Here is a 25,776-nt window from a genome sequence, read left to right on the forward strand (position 1 = left end):
ACAGAAGGCACAATAGTGACAACAAATTTAATTATGTTTTTGGTCAAGCTTTTCTTCAAATTTACTTTAAATTTTGCATAAAACTACAAATTTGTCTAAAATATAACTTAGCACCCTATAAATATGTCAAAATGACAATAAAAATCAACTTCTTTACAAATTTGAGTTTTCAGAATTTCATACAAAAACAATTAACAATGTTAATGGAAACTAAAGACATTAACCCACTATTGGCACATGCTATTTTTAATATAAAAATAAATTGCTATTAAAATCTTAGTTCAGGTTGCCTATATATAATACCATATTTAAGAGCAGTTGTATATGGCAAGTCAAATACCATGTAAAAAGAAAATTATTGAAATCTTTACAGTACGAATTATAGGCCCAAAACCAACTTTTCTTCAGTGATAACTTTGATTCAAACTCCATTCTGAGCCATGTACAGAGATTATTGTCAAGGTCAAGGTCATTGTGAACTTGCATGATCGAGTGATGGCTAATTAATCAACCAGTATAGTTTAATTAAATAAAATGACAAAATCATAATATTTTTTATTATGCACTGAATATGTGCTATAGGGTGTATACTACCAAATCAAATCCCATAGACGACAATAGTAACATATGTGGCTAAAACTCCTACCTGCAACATATCAACCGACATAAACGCCACGGATATAAATACTACCACCCCTTACACTTAAAGTGAATCAGAAAAAAATGGGGGTCAAGCTGCTCGTTTCTGAGATAACGGGTAGCGTCTATAACTACCCTAGTTTCGCACAAAATTCGAGTACTTTTTTTTACAGGTACCCCATACATGTTTCAGGCACAAGGCTACTTGACACATTGGTACTAGATGAAATAAAATTGCACATTTTTTTTACCCAGATGAAACTATTATTTTTTACAACCAACACACTCACATTTATAACCAATCACAGAACTTGTGGTGTTCACTTCTCTATCAAAAGTTCGGTGCACCTCGAACTTTGACCCAGCCGGAAGTTATTTGGTTTAGTACTACCTAAAACAACTTTAGTTTTTTTGGAAATCGAAACCATGAATTTAGCCGTTTCTTGGGATGCATTGTTGTTACTGTTGCAGTTAACCATGATATAATTACGTCGACAGTATATAATAACACTAATTATCTTGTAAATTAAATTTCCGATAAACCTGGAGACAAAAAAAGAGAAGAAAATAAAAGACGACTGAAAGGCACAACCAAAGAATCAACACGTGTACCGGTATTGCTTGGTAACTCTCACCGATGACGTATTGCCTCGCTTTCGTTCAGATCTATGCATAATCCCGCCCACTTCTGTTTTTACCCCAAACCTAAGACGCGCAGCTGACCGGTGCCTCGCAGCTAGCCGGGCGTTAGAGTAATGCGGTCTTTGATGCTAACTTAATCCATTACACACTACATGTCTTTTGGTGTCCGGTCTCCTTTAATCAATTCTATATGTACTACACATTAATTTAGTACTTAAAAAAAAAAAAAAGTTGAAATCTGATATATATTTAGACTTTATAACTTTTGATAAATACACTGTTTTCTTAATGTTAAAATGTATGGTTGTAATGAATGTTACACATTTAAATTTATTTATGGATGTATAGTCCATAAGATAATGTATGTGCACAAAAATGACTGAACCGTGCTACTTTCAAAAGCAGATCTGTTGTGTTTAATTTTAGGAGCAGTAGTCATGGCCAGATGGAGAGATGGATTTTATTATCCTGGAAAAATTATCAGCATGGATGAAATCACAAAGTAAGTTTTCCATTTGAAACTGAAATTTTGTGTCAGTTTAAGGCATAAAAGCAGGTGGGGGTGGGGGTGGGGGGGGGGGGGGGGGTGGGGGGAGGAAGTTACTGTCATGTGATCATAACAGGAAGCATAGAGCTCACAGTGGAAGATTTTCAGTCATTTTATTGGACCAGTTTATTGTAATAGGGGAAAATGCCATTGGTTAGTTAATTATATCTTCTTTTTTTTAAGCCTAAAATAAATTTAAAATAAATATGATAAATGTTTCTTTTTTCTTTTACTATTATTTATATTAATAATAACATCATTCCACTATTGGAGTAGCTTACAAGTATAAGGATGTTTTTGGTACTTGTTTCCCTAAATATTTTAAAAAGTGATTTCTGTTTTTCGTTTCTAGATACCAGATTCTGTTTGATGATGGAGACAGTATGCTAGTCAAGGTGAAGGACATCTTACTGATAGAGCAGCTTCCGATTGGCCAGAGTGTGATGGTGATGTCACAAGATGGCTACTTCGACTGTGGGCTTATTGTTGAACATGTGTATCAAGCAGATAAACTGATGTACAAAGTAGAATGTGATAACGGCTCAAATAAAAAGTTAGTTTTCTTAATGATCATTACAAAACCAGCAATAATATTGATAATAATTATAATGGCACCATTATCATAATAACAACAATACTAAAAGTAATTAGTGTGGATAGGTGCAAACGAAATATGATGATTTTTGTAGTTTTTCACCATGATGTAATTTATCGGACTTTTTGTAAAATATCTCTGGATGTCCATTCTTAGATATACACATACTTAATTCTGTTCAACACCCAATGGCGAATGCAGTTGCGCCAACTTCTCAATAGGTGGCGCTACGTGACATCAGGGTTCCACGTGACACTATCAAAAACAAGGAAGTAAACGACTTTGCATCTCTAACATTTTGTAAAAGTTCTATAAATAATGCCTTCTTTGTGTTTTTGTGTTCCTCAATACCACGGAAGAAGGAAACCGTTTTCCAAGTGACAAGATATTGTTAAAAAGACAGATTGTTGCCATGAGATAAGACAAATGTCACTGAAAGTCGACCATCAGTGTTGTTTGTTTTTACAGACTGCATATCATGTGACCAGAAGATTATAAAACATGTAAGTCCTACTGAATTTTTCTTTTACTATTTTCTCCTGTAGATTCTGTTAGCATATAGTTTAAGTAATGCTAAAATATCATATGTTAACATGATGATTTGAAATTTGTCTTTTTGCTTAAAGGCACACTATCACTATCAGTTTGCATGTGCTATCTCTTCACCACTTTTACATGATTTAGGTCTGGCCTACTTGTGAAAAATAAGTACAAATTTAATTAATCAATCCTACAATTAATCTTTGCATAATTAACGCAAGAATATCAAATTGTAATGTGCAGCCAATCAAATTGTAATGTGCAGCCAATCAAATTGTAATATGAAGCTTCTCAATGTTATATATAGAGCTAGGACATAGCCCAGTGGTAAGACAATCACCTAATGTGCGGTAGATTTAAGATCGATTTCCGCAATGGGTCCATTGGGCTATTTTTCATTCTATCCAGTGCTCCACAACTGGTGTAACAAAGGCTGTGATATGTACTATCCTGTGTGGGATGCTGCATATATAAAAGATTGCTTGCTGCTAATCAGAAAAAATAGCCCATTGTGTGGCGCAAGTAGGTTTCCTCTCTCATTATCTGTGTGGTCCTTAACCATATAACCTTACATACATGTGTACCATGCATATAATAATACAATTTTTAAAATAATATTTAGGAGGAGGGTTTGTTATTGTTGTTGTTTTTTCAAATTACTGGTAGGATAAAATACATATTGGAATCCAGGTTGTGTCGCTCTAAAGCCTTGTTCACACCCTGAATAATTTTGCACAAAATCATCCCCCCCCCCCCCCCCCCCCCCAGCATTTTTATTCTTATTCCAGTAATAGTATTATACTAAATATATAATGTTATATTTTAATAACATGTTTTATGATGTTGTTTTGTCCTTGTTACCAGTTTGCCCGAGTCATTTCACATTTTTTATTAACATTTATAAATAAGGAAAGAAAAGGAACAGTCCCTCCACCCAAATATTATTTTAATATTATTTTATTGATATTTGATAAGATGTTTGGCTGTGTAATAGCTGCAGGGGGGGTTTTTCTCCCAAAAATACCATATGTCAAATACTAAGTACTAAAGTACCTATTCTATAGGATCTGCGGAGGCATCTTTAAACAGACAATCCTGTTCTTTCCTATTTGTTGATTTAAAAATAAGTGCAAAATATATTAAGCTTAGCTACATGAATACATTTGTATTATAATTGAATTTTGCATTTCAGGTACAGAACTAGTACGGTTCCTTAAAGACTGAAGCTAGAAGCCATTCCATGCTTGTTTTTTATGGACAGAGCCTGATTTATTGTCTTGTTGGGACAGGACAAACAGATTACAAAATGGAAACAATAAGAAAAATGCCAGATTTGTATTCAGATGATGAAACAGTTTTTCCTTGGTGAAAAAGAAAAGAAGTAATAAGTGTCAATGTGTCAGATATTGAAGTTGTGAGATACAAGTGAATATCAGACTGTACTTGGAACATTGAATACTGAAATTTTTGAAATGCTTTGAATTACTAAAAGTTAGTCCATTGAAAGTTGTCATCCAATGTAAGCCATGAAAATCTTTTAATAATGGTAATAAAATTGATATGAAACAGGGGTTTTCCACCTGGACTTTTATTCAGTACCATTTCACCTGTTATTTGTATGATTAAAGCCTACATGAAATTGCGTTCTGAATACTTGCCCCAGATCAAACGGTCAATGTCATGGGTGGGGATCCTTGAATCATTGCCTTACAATGATAATACATATTGTAAGGATGTGTCATGAATGAAAATCAAGTAGATACAGAACTTTCTATAATATAAAAATGTACATTTCCAATGTTCTGCAATAGAGAAAGTGAAGTGCATCATATGTGTTTGAACCTTTTAATATTTTTTTTTTTTTTTTTACATAATTGTCATAGTGAAAAATCACAGGTTTTGTTTGTTTAATAAACCTTATAAACAAGGACATTGTTAATAATGTCTAATTTACTCATTTTTAAAGAGAGAAAAAAATGGATAGATAATTTGTATCATTATTATTATTAAAAAAAAAAAAAATTACGATGCTTTGCATGTTGTTGGTTTTATATTTTTAGACATTTATAAATGCTTTCTGTGTACATACATTTGAGTTCATAAACCCCCCCCCCTCCCACCCCCCCAAAAAAACCCTACCCCAAACAAACACACAAATTAATAAACATTAATTGGCTTTGATCTGGGGGAGGGAGATCGAGAAGAAGGAAAGAGAGAGGGGAGGGTGAGCAGAGGGAAGACCTGGATACTTATTGGTGGGGATAAATACACTGCGAAACTATGGATTGCTTGTCGACTTTTGTTTTTTTCTGTTGTGTACTGTATATATAACATAATATGATGACCGATGTAAAAAAAACACCAAAATATGTTGATGACTATGGTAAATAGAATTAATCTAAAAATAGTTCACCCTTCACAGCTGTTGCATTAGTGGCACAGGTACTCGGGATTTTAGATCTCACTAATTTGGGCACAATATATATATTTTGTTTTCGGCGTACAGAGAGGTCTTTTTAGCACAATAATATCATTAACTACTGCTGAAGGGTTATATTGGATTAAAGTTACTTTAATCTAATTCAAGAAAAATATTTCAATGTTTTTGAGGTAAAATGTTTTGAGGTTAGCATGAGTGTATTTAATTTGGTATGTTTATTTTGGGCACAGCATTTAATGCCTTGGCTTTGTTGTAATCTAAAGCCCTGGGTATTGTTTTCTTAACATGACATCTCAGTTTACCATACCATGAATTGGCCTATATAGTGCAATCTGTATTCCGAAAACCATTAAGTGGAACATTTTATTTATTAAATGGAGAAAAGGAAAGGTGACTTTACTGTTCCTTTGAAAAATTTTATATTCAGTCCAACAAAATGTGTAAAAAATAAAATATTGAGATAAAACATTAAAGTATAGTTATTAGTGGTGTGAATATAGGCCTATAAGTACTTAATATAACTGAATATTGTCCTAAACAGTGCCCCATGACTAGTATATAAAACTCCATGATGTGTGCTGTCCTGTGTGGAGAAGTGTTTAATAATAATGCTGCTAATGGGAAAATGTCAATTACCAAATGGTTGACATCCAATAGCTGATGATTTATTTATCAATGTGCTCTAGTGGTGTCATAAAGCAAAAAGACATTTTAACTCACAGCATCCAGGTAAGTTTGAAGACTGATAATAAAATTTGCCCCCACACCTCGAATATGTCAGTTCGTCCCCAACAAAAACATCCTGTTTGCTCACACTTGGGTTTTGGTGCGTTGTTTATTTTTTAATATCGATAAGGAAAAAACAAAAATCTAAATTATGAAATATTACTACATTTATAGGTAAAATAAGTCATGTGATCACTAACACCCATGTATATTATTCAGTGTAATTTTTACTGCCTAACATAATATTGGGAGGAGGGGCGAACTGACAAATAGTTGGGGGCGAACTGGCTTGGAGAGGAAATGTCTGGTACCCAAACCATTGACGATAATTTTCAAAATATTTTTGTTTAAAAAAGTCACAATAAAGTTTTATGTAAATTCCCAGACATTGTACTTCACAAAGATTATCACTTCTAAAAAAACAATTAATAAAAAGTAATACTTTTACTCCATTTTGCAGTTAGTCCGAATTAATGTTAGTTACGAAAAAACATACAATACGTACACTCCCTACCTACGTACATGTATATTAGGCCTATGGTACAACAAACAAGAAATAAAACAAAATTTCGATCTGCACATCAGTTTCTACTTATTTTTATTTTGTTTCATTAGTTAAGGCAAGTTGAATACACCGTATTTCGATGTTATTTGTTTATTTTTAATTGTGTACGAAAACGACTTGGTAGACTGGTTTCCTGTTTCACGTAGGACCCTTATTTCGTGTGGCGTCACGTGGCGTTGACTTCACCTCGAAACCTCATAGCCAATATACTTTCATGCTAGGGAATGATGATGTGATGATGTCATTTATCTCTAATATTTTATGATGTAATGATGTAATTTATATGTAATATTTTAATATTGGAGATTGCAGATTTTGTTAAAATTAATAGAAAATTGTTTTCAAGCATAATTGTTTACATCAAAGGCCATGGTATGTGCTATCCTGTCTGGGATGGTGCATATAAAAGATCCCTTACTACTAATAGAAACATTTAGCGGGTTTCCTAAGACTATAGTATATGTCAAAATTGCCAAATGTTTTACATCCAATAGCCGGTGATTAATAAATCTGTGCTCTAGTAGTGTCGATAAACAAAACAAACTTTAACATTTCTGAAACAGATTAAACAGCTGATATAATTTGTGTACCTATTTTTCATGTGTAACTGGTTTTTACTTTTAGCAAGTGCTTATAAAACTGTAGAGTCAAGACACAAATCTTTAATGACATCACATGTATACAATTTGTATGGTGACTTAAGCCTAGACTGTAAAAGTTTATAAGCGCCAGGCCTGAATTATTTGTCGTATTAGTTTATTTTTAATCTATGTCATTTTCTTTCCACTGTAATGTGCTTGTAGATGTTTAAGAAGTGAGATCATTCTCAGTGAAGATCAGGCATCGTGTTTAATGAGCGATGAAGAACTGCGAATCACTGTCTCCACCCCAGGACATGTGATAAGAAAACCTGCAATTGTCTCCCTTGGTTAGTTGCTACTTTTTAAATGAAAAAGTCATATGATTGTTGGAATTTTATTTTACCCATTTGGATTTGAAAAAAATGTCAGATACAAACCACTGTATAGCTATACCAGTGTGTGCGACTGCTTCATTCCTTATATTGATTGGTTTACGTTTCTTTAGTAATTGCTTGTTGAATGTTTTTTCAGCCAGCCATGTCGGATTAAAATGTGAATTAAAATGAAACTCCTAACCAAAGTTAGGACATACGTTGGTGAAACTTTTAAATTCACCAAAGTTTTATTCACTTATGACATATGACATTTTCTTGAAATCTTTTTTCTTTTTGTCTTTTTCAAAAACATCAGTCATAGGTCTGACAAAAACTAAAGTTTGTTGCGGACGTGCTAAATATATTGCAGTCATATCAACAAGACATACATATTTAAAAACTAATTTTGAAAAGACATTCTTCTACTTCACAGACAATTTAATAGAAGGGCCTCGCAGATCGGCCACAAAACCTAAAGTGCAAGACAAGACTGATGATGTGACACATTCAACTGGTAAACGGAAGGGATTGAAAAAGATGAGGGATTTAGATGGAGCAGAAGACGATGTCCCACGATCGACGGAGAGACTGACTAGCAAAAGAGGAAGGTCCCTAAAGGCAGCCAGCACTCCGACACCTGACAGACGCAAACAGCTGACTGTTAGAGAGACAGGTATTTCTTACCCAATGGACAGAATTAGCCAGTTTTTGCACGGTGCTAAATAAATCTGTCTAGCATCCCAGTGCTGGATGTCCACCCAGTGCACCACGATTGGTATAACAAAGGCCGTGGTATGTGTTATCCTGTCTGTGGGATGGTGCATATAAAAGATCCCTAACTGCTAATCGAAAAGAGTAGCCCATGAAGTGGCGACAGCGGGTTTCCTCTCTCTATATCTGTGTGGTACTTAACCATATGTCCGACGCCATATAACCATAAATAAATTGTGTTGAGTGCATCGTTAAATAAAACATTTCCTTCCTTCCCAGTGCTGGATGATTTCTACATACGTGTGACGGCATAACTCATGTTTTACGACAATTGACATCATAACTTATGGTTTTCAAAATGTTTGAAATTTTAGTTTTTATCCATTTTGACAAACATCCATAAATAAGAGCTCAAAAGTTTACGAGAAATGAAAAAGACACATACCTCTGAAACTAGACTCTAAACCGGAACCATTGAGTCCAGTTTATATCATTGTGTATTACTGTTTGTGATGTATAATCTCTATTAATTTTATTTTTATTCCACTGCCCCCTTTCCTTTTACTCCTTTGAATTCCATCTCATTTCTTCCCGATCTGACAACTCGTATCTTTCAACTTATTTCACTGTCCACCTCATCATTCCAGTCCTTGTTTCTCCAACCACAACAGGTGCTTGTCTTTTGTGGTTATCTGTGCCACACATCTGTTATTCCCCATTAGCTTTTAGCTGACGTGGGCTTAGTCTGACTACTTCGAAGAGTGTTCAGTAGTTACTTCTGGCATTTTTAAGAGGCACTTGTAACCACCTACTATGCTCCCCATCTACCAGCGGTCGTTAGTGCTGTGGGTCAGACCATCTTTATTAGCGGCAGAGGACTGATCTCTGTATACCTATAGGTGTTTGAATTCTCCATATTGAAATGACCCATCTAATACACTGTGATTATTAATTACAGGAAGAACTCCGAAGAAACCAGCAGAGAAAACACCCAGGAAGCGGAAACATCCGCTTGATTCACGGTCGTCCAGTCCACTGGGTGGGGCTGTGCAGTCGCCAGTGTCTGTACGCAGATCCCCTCGAAAAGGAACAGGTTTGAAAATTGTTTGAGTAACTGTGTTGAGAATGATTTAATATCATTTATAAAACATACATTTTTATGATGTAACATTCAGGGAAATATCTAAATATATCAGTGAAATAATAGTGCTGTCTGTCACCAATAAAATTAACAATCGCAAGTTGCCATCTTCACATTAGGAACTGTTATTTCACTGAAAATTATGTCCCATCAACGGGGGTGCAAAAATGGGAAATATTTCACAAGCCTACCAGACCAAAACCAACTATTTACTAGCCCGCCAGAATTTCTATTAGTCTGCCATTCTATAGAACAATATTATAATATGGTATACACTGTCTTCACTTCAAACCAGCTCTATTTTTGGAATGTCGCGCTTGTCGTCTATTGTCAGTGTGGTACATGCACTGTTTTTGTATTTCGTCATCATTTTGATCCGTTTGAATGGTTTGGAATTCTGGCATCGCTGATGTGGAGTCTTGGATTTGATGCAAAAAATTAAAATAAAGAAAAGTCATTTTTTAACTCGTCCTTCACAATTTTTACTTGCATTTGGCGAGCAGGTGAGTACTTTCTACAACCCTGCATCAATATGATGTTTGACTTTACACCTTTATGTAAGAATGGCTTTGTGCTAGCATGCAGCGCCGTTCATACAGTGTCTGATTACAGACTTTAAGATTTAAATCATGTTTGACAGAAAGTAGTTTTTTTTATTGAACATTTCTGGTTCTTTGTGGTGGGACATAGCCCACTCACCTGATGGTTGGCCTAGAATTGCTTCAGAATTGGTGTAGCAAAGGTTGTGGTATATACTCTCCTGTCTATGGGATAGTGCATTCATGGGTTCTAGAATACGGTAGCCCGAGGTCTGAGGCCAGTGGTTTTTGGATTCGGGCCAGTAAAAGGTACTTTGTGCGATCCCGATGGCAAAGTGATCCCCCCCAAAAATTCAATAAAAAAACCAAATTGCTAGAATCCTACGAAAACAAAAGAAACACGTACAAGTCACTTCTTTCGATTTGCTATCACATGCAATATTTCACTAACAAATAGTTGGCCACCAGTAATCTTTGACCCATCCATGACATCAGTATACCTACCGATGTAACTTTATTCAAGTTATAAAGTGTAAACACTGAAAAAAACTAAAGTTTATTGTTTGCCGCCATTTTCTTTTTTACACTGGAATCCAAAGGTGTGTTACTCTAATATTAATAGTACAGTGCAAGCATAATATGCAAAATGGTAACCAGTCTTTTATTAGTTTTAAAGGTTGCAATCCACCATTTACGTTTGCGAAACTTTAAATGTGTAAATTATTAATTTAATTTATAAAATATCACAAATCAAAAAACAATTAAGTACACAATATCGTACCTACATTAAAAAATTACTGATTTTGTGTTGGGGTGGGTTGGGGTTGTAAGCCTTAAACTGTAATACATGTACACTTTATGCTCATAAAGGTTCGTGGGGGGTTTCTGAATTTTATTTTTGGAGAGCGGTGGGGAGGAGTAGTTCCCATTCATAAATATATAAATATATACTCATTCGTAAGTGATAAAATATTCATTTGTTTTTAATACTGTTAATTGTAATACGTAAGATGGATTTTTTTTATATAACTTAGGTGGTTTTAAGTAGAAACAATTATTTAAAAATTTTAATAAGTAACTTTATTCCAAACTGCTGAAAATTGTTTGCATGTTTTTCTAAACAAACCATAAAGTATGCCTAATGAGCCTATATGTTGTGCAAATTGACAAATTGATTAAACATGATCTCAGTATGCAAAAATGTACATTAAAAAGTTAATTATTTTAATATATTGTTTTGTTTGTTTTGTTTTATCAACAGTTAAAAGTGGGCAAGTGAATTTTTCACCATGGCCAGTGAATTTTTAAATCCACTGGCCCCAAAACAAGTGAATTTAATTTTTTTTATTCTAGAACCCCTGAGTGCATATAAAAGAAGGCAGCAGAGGGTTTCATCTAAACTTATCTCTGTGGTCCTTATTCTGATGCCATATAACCATAATTGAAATGTGTTCAGTGCGTCATTAAGTAAACCTCTTCTTTCTTCTTTTTTATCTGTTGCTCAGTGGAATCGTCTAACCCCCTGATGAAGATTTTCGCAGGGATGGTTTTTCTTCTGAGTCACGCCGACAAGTCCCTGGTTCAGCGAGAACAAGAGAAGAAGTTGCTGGAGGACTCGTCGCTGGAAACATCTGCAGATGAGAACATTACGGATGGTACATGGATTTTACTTTTGAAAACACATTACTTTTCTGTTTGTCGCTAGGAGTAGCCTATATATAATGTGGCAGTAACAAGTTCTCAGTCCTTCCCTAATCCCTCCCTCCCGACCTCATCCTTCTCTGGGGCAGGATTTAGCTCATTCGATTGAGTGCTCGGCTAAGGTATGTGCATTGCAGGATCGAACCACCTCGATGGATCCATCCAGTGCAACACAACTGGTTGAAGGCTATGGTATGTCCTTTCCTGTCTGTGGAAAAGTGCATGTAAAAGATTGCTACTAATGGAAAAAGGTAGCAGGTTTCCTCTCTAAGAGTATATGTCAAATTTACCAAATGTTTGACATCCAATAGCCGATGATTAATTAATCAACGTGCTCTAGTAGTGTTTTTAAACAAAATAAACTTTTTTATTTCTACCTTCCTCACTCTATCTCCCTCCCTCCCTCCGTCCCTCTCTCTATCTCCCTCCCTCTCTCTACATATGTTTGTTGATAGCATGATTTGTGATGCATCAGTAACAGCACACTAACTAATGTGAAATAAGCCCAGTGGGTTTACCGAGGGTTATCAATCTTTTGACCCAATGACCCCACTGAGCCACATATCACTCTTGTCATCTAGTCATTGTCTTTTATTCGTCCCCTATTGGTCCAGCCATCCTTCATTTCTGTCCTGCCTTGTCTGTCCGTCTGTCCAACATAGTTTTCCGGATGGGGGTTTTCACAATTCCTCATGATATTGAGCTGACATTTTGTGTATAGCTTTATTATGTACTGTTACAGGTCAAGTTGCACTTTAATTCAATATACCCATTTTTTACATAGTTATGGCCTTTGAATTTAGGAGATACGAAAATTTGTTGGGGCCCAGTAGGGGACATGTATTGCTTTAACAGTTCTCTCAGAATGCTTATTTATCTCACTTCCCTTCTTTCCTTTCTATTCTTGATTCCATTTTATTTCTTCCCAATCTCACAGCTTCTATCTTTTAACTTATTTTGTTGTCCACATCCACACTTAATCCTTGACTCTCTAACTGTGACATGCTTGTCTTTTGTGGCCATCTGTACCTTTTATTTTATTTCTTGATTAACTGAATCAGTTTATGGTAGGTGAGACCTTTAATTCTATGGAATTCTTGTTTATGAAATTGTAGGGTTACCAGTTTTCACCGAAGGGATGTCAGATTTGATTAGGTGGTATTAGTCGTGTTGCCTACCACTGAAAAAAAGTTATGGTCAAGGTCTGAGTATGTAATGAATTACTATTTTTCAGAGGAACAGTTGTTTGGTTTTGACAAGGAGTACCTCAGGATGGAGATAGAACGACGATCGGGGTTGGTCATTGATAAGTACAACAAGTTAAAGGTACACAGATTTTATTTGGCTGTTTAAAGACACTTTTAAAAAACAATTTGGCTGCATCTCCAATTTTTTTTTTTTTTAATGACTCGAATGTTTGAAATGTTTTGTAAATTATGAATAAAGTCAATTTTTCCAATTGTAATGGCGTGAGAAAGTATGATCAGTGGCACACTTAAAGTGTATGCTTTATTTTTATCATCAAAATGGAACTCAGTGAAACATTTCATCATCATTTTTGTTTTAAATTCCAAAGGTCACTTGTGTAGTTTTTTTCATAATGACTTGTAAATACAAACTCCATTTGATCAAAATGCTAATTATGAACACCCTTGAATGCAGCATGTTATGGTTTTGTTATGCAATCTACATTACATGGGCTACTACTGGTTTGTTTATTTTCAGGCTGATGGAGCGATAGCATGTTATCTGATATCAGACACCTACCAGCGAACTATCAAGTACATCCAGTGTTTAGCGGCTGGTATTCCCTGTGTATCTCACCTGTGGGTCAGGGAATCATGTAAACAGGTAATGTTGGAGTTAAGCCTTTTTGTTTTTTTCCTTCGATGTTTTTTTTTTCTTTGATGTTGTTTTCCCCGATTTGTTTTTCCTTGAATATTTTTAACAAACATATTTGATTATTTTTTCCTTGATATTTTTTTTAAACATTTCTGAATTTTTTCTTCTTTGTGTTTGTTTAATGAAAATTGCTGATTGTTTTCTTCAGGGTAAAGCACTTGATATCAAAGCCTACCTCCTACCTGCTGGAATCAGTTTACAGAGAAGAAAGTTGATGGAATGGTAAATGTTTTTATAGAACTCTACCCTGTAAATACCAGATCCTGTCTAAACCGGATCTTGCCGGGGACCTAATATTTATCTGATTTAGACGGGATCCAGTGTTTAGAGGGCCGCGTTTTAGAATATAGAACATTCAAGGCCTTGAAAGTTGACCACTTTTCACAGGTTTCTCTGTACTCACCTTTGTAATTGTTGTCAATAGTAGTTTTCAGAATATGTATTAGTAGCTTGAACATCATCTCATGGACCTATCTTTTCCCATGAGGCTCTGTTCTTATAATAGTAAGTTCAATTTCAAGTAGTTAAATGTGCACATTCAAAGCAAGTCTTTCATGGGCGCAAGTTTGGACTACTGCCAGCACTTCTGTCCAGGAAGTCTATATTCAAGGCTTTGATAATCTTACCAACATATGGAGATTTTTGTAAAATGGAAATAAGTCAACTTCGTGCATGTTAGATGATGAATTGTATATGAAATATGTCAGGGTTTGGGTTTGTTTTGTTCAGAAAACAAGTATTGAATAGGAATTAAACGTAACATTTGCAAAACAGTTAGGGTCTAACCAGTTGAACAAAACTATAGTTTACTAATCTGGTTATTTTAAACTTGACTAACTAGAATTTAAGCTGACACCAAAAAAATAGCAATTTGGTAAATTTGATTTTAAAAACCCACCTGTAGCCAAATTAGCTAAACAGAATTATTATTGTTTTTTTAATAGCCATACACATACAAACAACACATGGTTTTCGAATGAGTTTTTTGATGAATAGATAACGACAGATATTCGCCAGATTCAACTTTAAATAGCATTTGGGGATTTTCAAATGACAGCTTAACTCCTGTAACAGTAACAAGACATTGTTAGATGCTTTGAAACATGAGTTTACTAATTGTACTATTGTTACTCTCCTAGGTATTTGAAATCGGAGCACAATAATATATGACATTGTTCGATTCTTTGAGACATATTGAAGTTACTATTATTTTCGACTTGGTAATAACCTATGACATTGTCATATTTGAGATATATAATATGAGTTTACTATAACTACATACTTATAGGATATTAAACAAGCTTCCATTTTGTATCATGCTTATGTTCTGAGTGAAATAATTTTCAGTTGTCACGAGCTTTAGCAAGTGATAATGAAAATTATTTTATGAGGGACAGAAACATGATACAAAATGGTAGTAAGTTAAATATCCTATTTATTACCCATAATCTATCTTCATTTATATCCCTTAACTTGTTTGGTCGATGTTCCTTTTATGTTCCTGTAAGGTTGTTGTGCGCCACTTGATGACATCAAAGTGTTACGTGCCACTTGGCATTCTAGTGGGACGTATCACTTTGATATGTACCAAGATATTTTTAACGATATGTGTAATACATAGTTTACTGACAGGAGACAAGATGCAAACTGCCTGGAGGACTATAAAGTGATGGTTGCATCAACCAACACCAAGTTCATTGATGCCTGGGTGGAAACACTCACTATCTGCAGGTGTCGACTCTTCAACAGGCTGCCAGGACCTGGGGCTGCAGGTAACATCACCAAACCATGTCCCAGCTTTTACTCAGCATGTTTTTGTCAATAATTCAATCAATATGATAGAAGAAAAGTAGTTACAAAATGACAAATCTATTAAAAGCACTAGACAAAACTATTTAAAGGTGTTTAGGAAATGACAAAACTATCAAAGGCGCTAGTTTTGGCCCGTGAAAATGCACACCAATTGTGGTTAATCTACAAACCTGTAACACATCTGAATAAAGTGATAATAGAGTGATAATAAAGTCGATGATGTTTAGACAGGGATATACCTTCTAGAAATAGACTAGAGCTTGGCACAAACACTCCTATGTGGATCATTCTACAGAAAGCATCACTTTTCAAAATACAAATTCAAGATAAAACAAAAGATATAAAGATTTATTGTTAATTTTTGGAAACTAGATGAAGAAATGTAAAATCATATCTGGCCACACAGCACTGTAATCGGCCTGCACGTGCAGACACATCCTGCTCCGTGAACAAGCTCATGTCATTGGTGTTACCGGACAAGTGGAATAATTCAGCAGTGTGATCCAATTGGTTTATAGTGATCAAGATCACATGGATGTGTTATTTGGGTGTCCCTAATAACATATTTGAAATAATTTTAGCCTTAAAAACTATCCAAAGGTGTAATTTTGCATTTTCACACACATATTCTATATGTGACTTAATACGCAGTGGCAGTTTTAATTATTTAAAAATATAGAGTCCTTAATAAACAATTTAAATTTCAAACAGACCGTGCCTTTTAAAGTGCGCGGGTGCGGTCACGCTCGTACAGCACATGTAATTTCAATCTGGCGAGTGTGAAAAATAACGCACGTTACACTTAGAAAACGGCGCACGTAAAATAATTTTGTATATTGATTGCCACTATTTACCTTATGTAGCTGATAGAAAGATCCGTTTAATAATACCAGAAAAACATGTTACGAGAACGGTAGCGTCCATGCAAGATTTTAAAATATGACTGGTACTTATCTTTGCTACACAAATTGGAAAACACAGGTTTAATAGACATCCGATCAAAACTTCTTTGCCTATTTAATTTATTATTAATTGGAAACAGTCCACTTTTGTAAGGTAAAAGATCACGTCTGATAAGGATAACTCATTTATACTGTTCATTGGCAATCGTGTAATTTTATACTTTAAAAAAAAGAAATTTAGACGGAATAATAAAAAGAAGGAAATGAAATGATAATGTAGGAATAAGCCTATGTATTTTTTTTACGTCTATTATTTTTCTTTTTTATCTTTAAAACCCCCCAGTCAAATTAAACTTCATTTAAATATTTGTATTTCAGCCAGAGGTTTATGAATGTGCATGTTATTTATATATGTATATATGTACACACTATAGTAACAGTAATAATGATCATTGCCGACTATTTAATTTTTGTTTCGTTTGTTAGAAAGTCACATACCATGTGACTGGAACATGATTTTATGTGCAGTACTCTGTGGCATATTGACCAATCATAGCTATCGGGGGCAGGTTATTTTTACTCTTGGAATTCTGCACGCACACACGCTGGTCTACTTGACAACGTATTACGCATTGATGATGTTGTCTAAAATTATGGGTTTTTTTATTATCTTTATTATGGCATCCAACGTTTGGAATAAAATCTTTTGTAATGACAGATTTTGTCAGAGTTTGTATATTTTTTTATCAACAACACTGGGGCCGTTCTAGATCAATGACGTAAACGCTGTCAGCGCCGTTCATATCTTGTAGCGGTAGGTCAAATGATGTGTTACAGAATGTTGAGGGAGGGAGACTGGTTGCGTAATTGTTGAATTAAAAATGCCACGTGAATGTCAATGTCCCAACCAACACTATCATTTGAAGTAATTGTAGGCCTATATTTCATGAGTTATTTAAAACAATGTTTTAATACGAGTCGGTAGTGCACACCTGAGATGCTTGGGTTGTAGTTCATGAACCACCTCCTTGGAACCAGTGGGGTTTTGCCATCCCAACTATCCTAATCATGTCCGTTGTGCATAATAATGAAAGTCAAGACAAGTTGATTCCTATATATGTTTACCTGCACATTCATCAAACCATCTAACACTGAAAAGGTATATATATACAAATGGGTTATAACTCCGATTTTATGTTTCCTACCGGTTCATGCTTTGTGAATATAAGGTCATTGCATGTCCCAAACACATTCCCACGGTTACATTCGATAAAACGCAGCTACTGTACAATAAAGTTCCAAAATGTGAATATTCGCAAAAACGCAGCCACGTGCAAACCATGTCACCACTGCACGTGCGTTGTCTGCACGTGCAACATGAACACCGACAGTATAAAAGTGCAGGGCGTTCGCTTGCCTGGCCTCTGTATCTGGCCGACAGTTGACAATCCAGGACATGCCACGTCTCAGTGAACCGCAGAGAAACAATGCCATCGGCCGACTAGACGCAGGCGAATCCAGAACGGCCGTTGCCAGGGCATTCCATGTGTCCCCAAGCACCATCTCCAGACTGTGGGACCGTTACCAGCAACATGGATCAACACGTGACCTCCCTAGATCCGGTCGACCACGGGTCACTACCCCCGGGCAGGACCGCTACATCCGGGTACGCCACCTTCGGGAACGATTGACTACTGCCACCTCCACAGCCGCAGCAATACCAGGTTTGCACAGGATATCCGACCAGACCGTACGGAACCGCCTACGTGAGGTAGGAATTTGTGCCAGACGTCCAGTTCGAGGTGTCATCTTAACACCACAACACCGTCGACTCCGACTGCAGTGGTGCCAGATTCATCGACAATGGCCTCAACTGCGATGGAGACAGGTGTGGTTCAGTGACGAGTCCCGATTTCTGCTCCGACGTCATGATGGAAGATGTCGCGTGTATAGGCGTCGTGGTGAACGTTATGCGGCAAACTGCGTGCAGGAAGTGGACAGATTCGGCGGGGGTAGTGTCATGGTGTGGGCAGCCATCTCACACACTGGCAGAACTGACCTGGTCCACGTGCAGGGCAACCTGAATGTACAGGGCTACATTGACCAGATCCTCCGGCCACACATCGTTCCAGTTATGGCCAACGCCAACGCAGTGTTCCAACATGACAACGCCAGGTCTCACACAGCACGTCTCACAACGGCTTTCCTACAGAACAACAACATTAATGTCCTTCCTTGGCCATCGATATCACCGGATTTGAACCCAATTGAGAATCTATGGGACGAGTTGGACCGACGCCTCCGACAGCGACAACCACAGCCCCAGACCCTGCCCGAGCTGGCAGCAGTCTTGCAGGCCGAGTGGGCCACCATCCCCCGGGACGTCATCCGTACTCTGGTTGCTTCAATGGGCAGGCGGTGCCAGGCAGTTGTCAACACACGCGGAGGCCACACCCGGTATTGACTCCATATGACCTTGACCTTGGTGGTGTGTCCTATCACTTACTCACAATGGACTAGAGTGAATTGTGAACAATCCTGCAACATTTGGTAATTATCGGACTCACTATTCAATAATTAAATCAATTCTCCAAATGTTACGACAATGTGGTTTTGCGTTTCTTCTTTTGAAGAGTATATATAACTCTGTGCATCAAATTATCTGAATAGTACATATTGTGATTTAAAAAATCAAATTGTCTGCATCAGTGTATACATGTTATAATTATATTTCTATAGTACTACTACTGAAACTGTTTAATAAATTATAACTCCATTCTTGAAAGGAAAAAGAAGTCAGACTACACTAATGAACCAAACAACATAAAATTAGAAGAAAACATTGGTTTATTGGTTCATTTTAGCAACATGTCTCTGCATTTACATGTACCAATTACTTCATAAATTAATAATGCTTGGTTTTCACTTGCCTTAGCAGTTTGATGAGTGTGATTTTTCACTCGCCTTTGTTTTTCAAAAGCCAAGGACTGCAAACAAAGTTTCTAGAGAAATGACAGTTAATATATTTTTGAGTCACACCAATGACAAAAAAGTAACACCAATGACAGTGTGTAACACCAATGACGTTCAAGACCAGGGTTGAAAATTAACATGAAAACCAAGGTCACCACCAGGGCCAGTTGACGAAATATCTTACTGGCCCTTGTCAAATTCAACTAGCCTTCCAAATATCACATTGGAATTTAACTGCACAGGTAAAATTAAAACTATAGTGTTTTTTGTTGAATAATAACCATATGCGTTAAAGAAAACTGATGAATTGACGTTTAACTTCATAATGAATAAATAAAAATTTCTGTAAAAATATGTTGTTAAAGGTAGGGTCAACTCAAAGAAGAGCCTTATGTGTTGGAAAGATGCATATCCGGACCACCAACACATACTGACACTTTAGCAAATGAAAAATGCGTAATTTTAGAGTTAATAAAAAACCATGGTTATTCCTGCTAACTGGGGGCAGCCATTTTGTTTCGTTTTTGTGACGTCCGGTGGGATAGCTTGGGGCGAAGTGACGTCAGTTCCTGACCATGTCCTGTATGTACAGTGTAAACAAAAGCAGTAATTTTCGACAAGGCGCTTCTCTTTGATCAACCTGACTTGTAAAACAGCATAAATGATGTAATAATATAATAAACTATTTAACTAAATATATTTCAAGTTGCATTAACGGAACAAAATGGGGTTATAGTATTTTTTTCTGTTTAATAATCCAAAGGAAAAATGTACACTATAGGCCTATTGATATGCTACGTTGGAGCAAAAACGACAACACACAATACCCAAGTGATAATTTTCTTTTCTTTGCGACTACGTAATTGGTCAGTTCTGTTGTTTTAGATGGAAAAGTCTACTTCTACTTAATCAATAGTTTTACAGAACTATTTACAGTAATAAACCATGTCCAGTACAATTTTAGGGGCGACAGGTAATATTCCACAATACCGGTATGTATTTTTGTGTCTAGACAGCGTCAATTAATTGGCTCGTCTGGTTACCAATCAAATACACACCTGCCAATCAGGAATCACAGGTAGAAGCAACTAACAGCATAGACCAATTAACTAAGAAAACACTCCGTGTATCATTTCAGTACGTAGGCTAATGCATGGGCAAAACATTGTTAATTATTTCGACTTGTTGTGTAGCCACTTTGACAATGGTATTTTATTTTGTATTGAAAAATAATATATATATAGTGCTGGATATACTTATTGCTGGCTTACTGGGATGTGTATTATTACAGAACATTGCAATATATGACTATTTATCATCCCGCAAAAACCAGGTAGATTGTGTTTCTCTAGTTCTAAGGCTCATTCCTGACGTGATGCGTTAAGTATTACGTAACCACCAGCTCGCCAGAGGGCGTACTCACAGATGGTACAAAATGGCTGCGCCCGTTATATATAATAGCCATCACATTTAACCGTTTTATTAATTAACTATACGATTATACGTGTTGATATTAAGCAATAATGTGCATTATATATCGTTGAATATGCATACCAGGCCAAATGCCTTAATTGTCCTCTCCTTTAAGTTTTAAACCCATACGAACTCAAATAAAAAAATAAAAATTGAAAAAGAAATCCAGTATAAATAAACATGTTTCTTTACAAAGTACCATTAAATTAAACATCTTTCAGACAGTTTAAAAAATATACTAAATGCAGAGACTGAATTTTAATTATTTTTTTAATAATATTAAATTAAAGATTTAGTCATTCATTTATGTAGTTATTTTCATGCTTATATTAAGGCTCAAAAATTTATTTTACTGTATACTTTGTATTCCCCATAACTAGTAAGAAGTGTTAATTCTACTTTTGCTTTCACATAACCACTAAACATTTATGCTAAATGTTTTCCAAAAACGAGGACGCCGTATAAATATGTGACGTCATTCTAATGTTTTTGGGGTGGGATTTAGCTCAATTGGTTGAGTGCTCGCGTGAGGTGCTTGCGTCGCAGGGTTGAACCACCTCAGTGGATCCATTCAATTGATTGTTGGTTTTTTCTCATTCCAAACAGTGCACCACAACTGGACAAAGGCTTTCCTGTCTGTGGGAAAGTGCATATAAAAATCCCTTGCTGCATTAGGAAAAATGTAGGCTAGCGGGTTTCCTCTGATGACTATGTGTCTGAATTACAAATGTTTGACATCCAATAGCCGATGATTAATTAATCAATGTGCTCCAATGGTGTCGTTAAACAAAACAAACTTCTTCTTCTAATGTTTTCAGTGTACATACTCTATACAGCAAATCAAACAAAGTATGTCACCATTCAAGAAATAAAACATACGAACTAGTCATTATTCAAAAGAGTTGGGTCTTTTTTCTCCTTTTAACTAAATTTTTTTATTTTAATGCAGGATTTTCAATATTTAAAAAAATAAAATTTAAATAGCCTTTATTGAAAATGAATACATACGAAATGTTATTTTTTATATTTGCCTTCAACTTGGTAATACATTTTCAATATGATTTCAACTTTCCTTTAATTATCATAAAGTTACCCTTTAACACTTAAACAGGAAAGGTTGGTAGTTTCTAACTGCGTTCAGGCACATATGCATTTGAAAAAATAGCCTTGTGCGGTTTGTCATTTTCAATTTTCAAAGCAACTACATGATAAAATATATGTTTCTCAAATATGCACAGTGGATGAACAATTTGGTTAATATTTGTTTAAAAGGACAAATTCAGTTTGTCCAGTGTTCTGGTCCGGTCCGCATTTTACCAACACCCATCACTAAAACTTGATGTCAATACAGATATAGGAATTACAATGTATGTTCATACCAATGAATAGACTGTAAAATATCAATTTTCTAATGAATTAATTCTTACTTAACATAATTTATACACTCTAAATTATTTACAATTGTTGTAAAGTTTTGTATTTAGACACTTACTTGTGTGAACTTTATTGTTAATGAAAATGTTGACGAACTGTGAAGAAAAGCCTTACAAATGAATGACAAGCAGACAACAACAAATCGGATATTGATTGCGCGGACCATGCACAAGAAAACAAACCGAATGGAGTTGGAAGCACAATGCAGTTAGGGACGTTATTGATATACATTCCAACAAAACATTTATTTTACCCAAAGTGCCATTATGCAACTACATGTATGATGCTGCACAAATCCCTTTAATTTTCAAATCATCTTCAAAAATATGCTACGCGAGGAATACAACATCTTCGTAAAATGCATTGTCATTGGTGTTACCTGTCATTGGTGTTACTTAGTACCTGTAACACCAATGACAAAATTAGTAAATAATTCATTCATGCTTTCTAAAGAAACAATTGAGAAAACTGAAGAAGTGCATGTTGTAGCAAACATAAGATGTCTATAATAACATACACAAAATTTCTTAAAATTATTAACCATTACATAAATATGATTGTAACACCCAATGACTGTGCATAACCAACTTTTATATTTTGACAACACATTCATGACATTTAAACTAAACCATTCACAATTGTTCATACATTTCCTGTTTTTGACAAATAAGTTTTATGGCTGATATCTACTTGTGCAATGTTTCATCTAGAGAGCATTCAGTTTCTTTTGTTTTTCATAAGTTCATACAGTAACACCAATGACATAAAACTTCAGGGACAAGTTTTTGTTATATATCTTAAAAGTGCATGTCATGTATAGTGTTGTGCTAGGGACAGGTAACACCAATGACATTTTCCACTAATCCTGAATACAATCTCTATCAAAGCTGATTAGCAGAGAGATCAAAATGCTATGACAGGATGATATTATTATTAAGGTATCGTTAAAGACAACAAACTTAGTTTTTTATATATAAGTAAAAAATTAATTGTGTAGGGACATAAAAGTGACACTTTCTGTAGAATGACCCACTTCTGAGCAGTATGTGCATTTTTAGAATTATGAAAATGTATTTGGGAGAATTACAAAAACCAGGAGGACCAGAATCACTTTGGATGTATGAAAATGAATATTCTAAACAATAAAATGGGAGGAACTTCTAATTTAACTGATCATAAATAGCATTAACAGTGAAAAATATGTTGTAGTGTTTATAAACTAGGGTTTGTCACTAAGAAATGTAATGTCCTACCTCTGCACACACCTTTTTGAAATTTTTTGTGACTGCTCTGTTGAGTCTTTACAAGCAAGAGGTAGTCGTACTCACTATTAAATGTAAAATAGGCATGTGTTACTTACATTGTCATAACTCATTACTTTCACATTCTGTTGCATGCTTCTGTGTTGTATCAGGCAATTTGAATGTGCTTTCCAGTTATAGTCAGGTTTGGCCGTCATGGCACTTTCACATATTGGAGTTATTTTCACTTAACTTGTTTTCAGTAGTATATTATTGCATTGACATGCATTCATAGAAATACAGCACTCGCTTGATGCGTGGTCGGTCTGGGATCGATCCCCGTCGGTGGGCACATTCAGCTATTTCTCGTTCCAGCCAGTGCACCACAACTGGTATATCAAAGGCTGTGGTATGTACTACCCTGTCTGTGGGATGGTGCATATAAAAGATCCCTTGCTGCTAATCAAAAACAGTAACCCATGAAGTGGCGACAGCAGGTTTCCTCTCTCAATATCTGTGTGGGCCGTAACCATATGTCTGATGCCATATAACCGTAAATGCAATGTGTTGAGTGCGTCTTTAAATAAAACATTTCTTACTTTCTTAATTTATAGAAATACCATTGGTGGGCCCATTGGGCTATTTCTCATTCCAGCCAGTGCACCACAACTGGTATATCAAAGGCTGTGGTATGTGCTATCCTGTCTGGGATGGTGCATATAAAAGATCCTTTGCTACTAATGGAACAATGTAGCGGGTTTTCTCTCTAAGACTATATGTCAATATTACCAAATGTTTGACATTCAAAAGCCAATAATTAATCAATCAATGTGCTCTAGAGGTGTTAAAAAACAAAACAAACTTTAACCTCATAGAAATAGTAATAATATCAAGTATAAGCCATGAACTTGTGAAACATTTATACATTTGTTTTAAGTCAACCTGTGTTAGAGTAAAACATGAAGGGCAGAATTGACACAGCCTGTTTGTCTTATACTTTTGTAACTACATACATTTACAATGCTTAAACACCTGTGTTTAAGAAAAACAGGCTTCGCAAATTCAGCATAAATTATTATTTAAAAAATATTTAAGATATCAGCTATGCATAAACAAGAATTAGCATTTACAGTATTTTAATTCAGTACAGTTGTCTTTTTCTTTCTTTCTTTTTTTCAGAAGAGATGATGCTTGATGTGGTTGTCACCGACAACACATGTCCCACAAACATTAAGAGACGAGCTGAGAAACTGGGAATACCGGTCATCTCCACGGAGTGGGTCATACAGTGTCTCATCAATGGACACCAAGTGGGATACGATATGCATCCTCGATACAGACATGACTTCGTTGAAAAATAAACTCAAGAAAAATTACTACAAAATACGTCCAATGCAAATGAAGGACGCATTCAACAGGAACCATCATTACGTTCACTGAGATACAATTGTGCGAACTGCCAGTCAGTTAATGGTTATGGTGAACTGTTAATTAGTAGGTTTCGCAAATATAAAACATAGACTTGAGGTGGTGGACATTTTGACCCAGTGATGAGGTAGAAATTTCAATTACTGGGTTTCAGTTTTTGTTACATATGCAAGTATTGGAGAAAGCAGTATACATCATTTGTGATATTTAAGTAGAAAGAAATCTCTTTTTATATCTTTGTATTAGTGTATCTAATTAACATGGATGTTATTTTATGAAGAAAAAAACAGCAGCATGAAAGCAATTTTATCTAATGTTTTTTGGTGCTAATATCACCAGTATAGAAATCCCCAGTCAAGAAATAAGTTCTATATACAGTATGCAAATTTTTACCAAGTGATTTCTATATCAGTTTTATCAATATACTTTTAAAAAGGACCTTTTTATTTTAACAAAAGGTTTCAATTTTATTTAATACTAAAAATATACTACACCTATTTTTAATTTTTTTTAAGAGTGATCTTTGAAAAGTCCCATATATTTTAATGCCTATTATTTTTACAAAAAGGATAGTTTTATTAACTAAAGTCACATATTAAAGTATTATTTTACTATATATGTATGTATGTATAGTGTTTTCCCTAGCTTGTTTTAGCATGGTGCGAAACCATGCCTCAATAGTCTAGTGCCATCTTGCCTTAATCAGCACCATGATGCCCTGAGATTAAAGAAGCCTGTTTCAGTAATTAGTTCTAAAATTGCCTTTATAAAACAGAAAAAAAGGTATTATTAATTAATAAAATATGCCTTTTATATCTTTTGCATTTCATTTATTAAAACAAACACATAAATTACATGTGTTTATTTCAA

General features: G+C 35.2%; 1 protein-coding gene and 1 long non-coding RNA gene across 2 annotated transcripts; both read left to right on the top strand.

Annotated features, from left to right (window-relative positions):
• The first annotated feature begins 1,599 nt into the window (after nucleotides 1–1,599).
• Nucleotides 1,600–25,776, top strand: LOC121382920 (TP53-binding protein 1-like). Its single transcript, XM_041512603.1, has 11 exons — nucleotides 1,600–1,783; nucleotides 2,181–2,381; nucleotides 7,498–7,622; nucleotides 8,083–8,322; nucleotides 9,319–9,453; nucleotides 11,546–11,695; nucleotides 12,976–13,067; nucleotides 13,467–13,592; nucleotides 13,792–13,865; nucleotides 15,276–15,415; nucleotides 24,658–25,776. Exons 1-11 carry the CDS (start codon nucleotides 1,719–1,721, stop codon nucleotides 24,837–24,839), a joined length of 1,530 nt encoding a protein of 509 aa, XP_041368537.1. The 5' UTR covers nucleotides 1,600–1,718; the 3' UTR covers nucleotides 24,840–25,776.
• Nucleotides 2,413–4,989, top strand: LOC121382929. The gene is made up of 2 exons (XR_005959237.1): nucleotides 2,413–2,926; nucleotides 4,156–4,989. It is a non-coding gene; the product is annotated as an uncharacterized LOC121382929 (long non-coding RNA).

The sequence above is a fragment of the Gigantopelta aegis genome, chromosome 2, assembly GCF_016097555.1.
Source record: "Gigantopelta aegis isolate Gae_Host chromosome 2, Gae_host_genome, whole genome shotgun sequence".
Taxonomy (NCBI): Eukaryota; Metazoa; Mollusca; class Gastropoda; order Neomphalida; family Peltospiridae; genus Gigantopelta; species Gigantopelta aegis.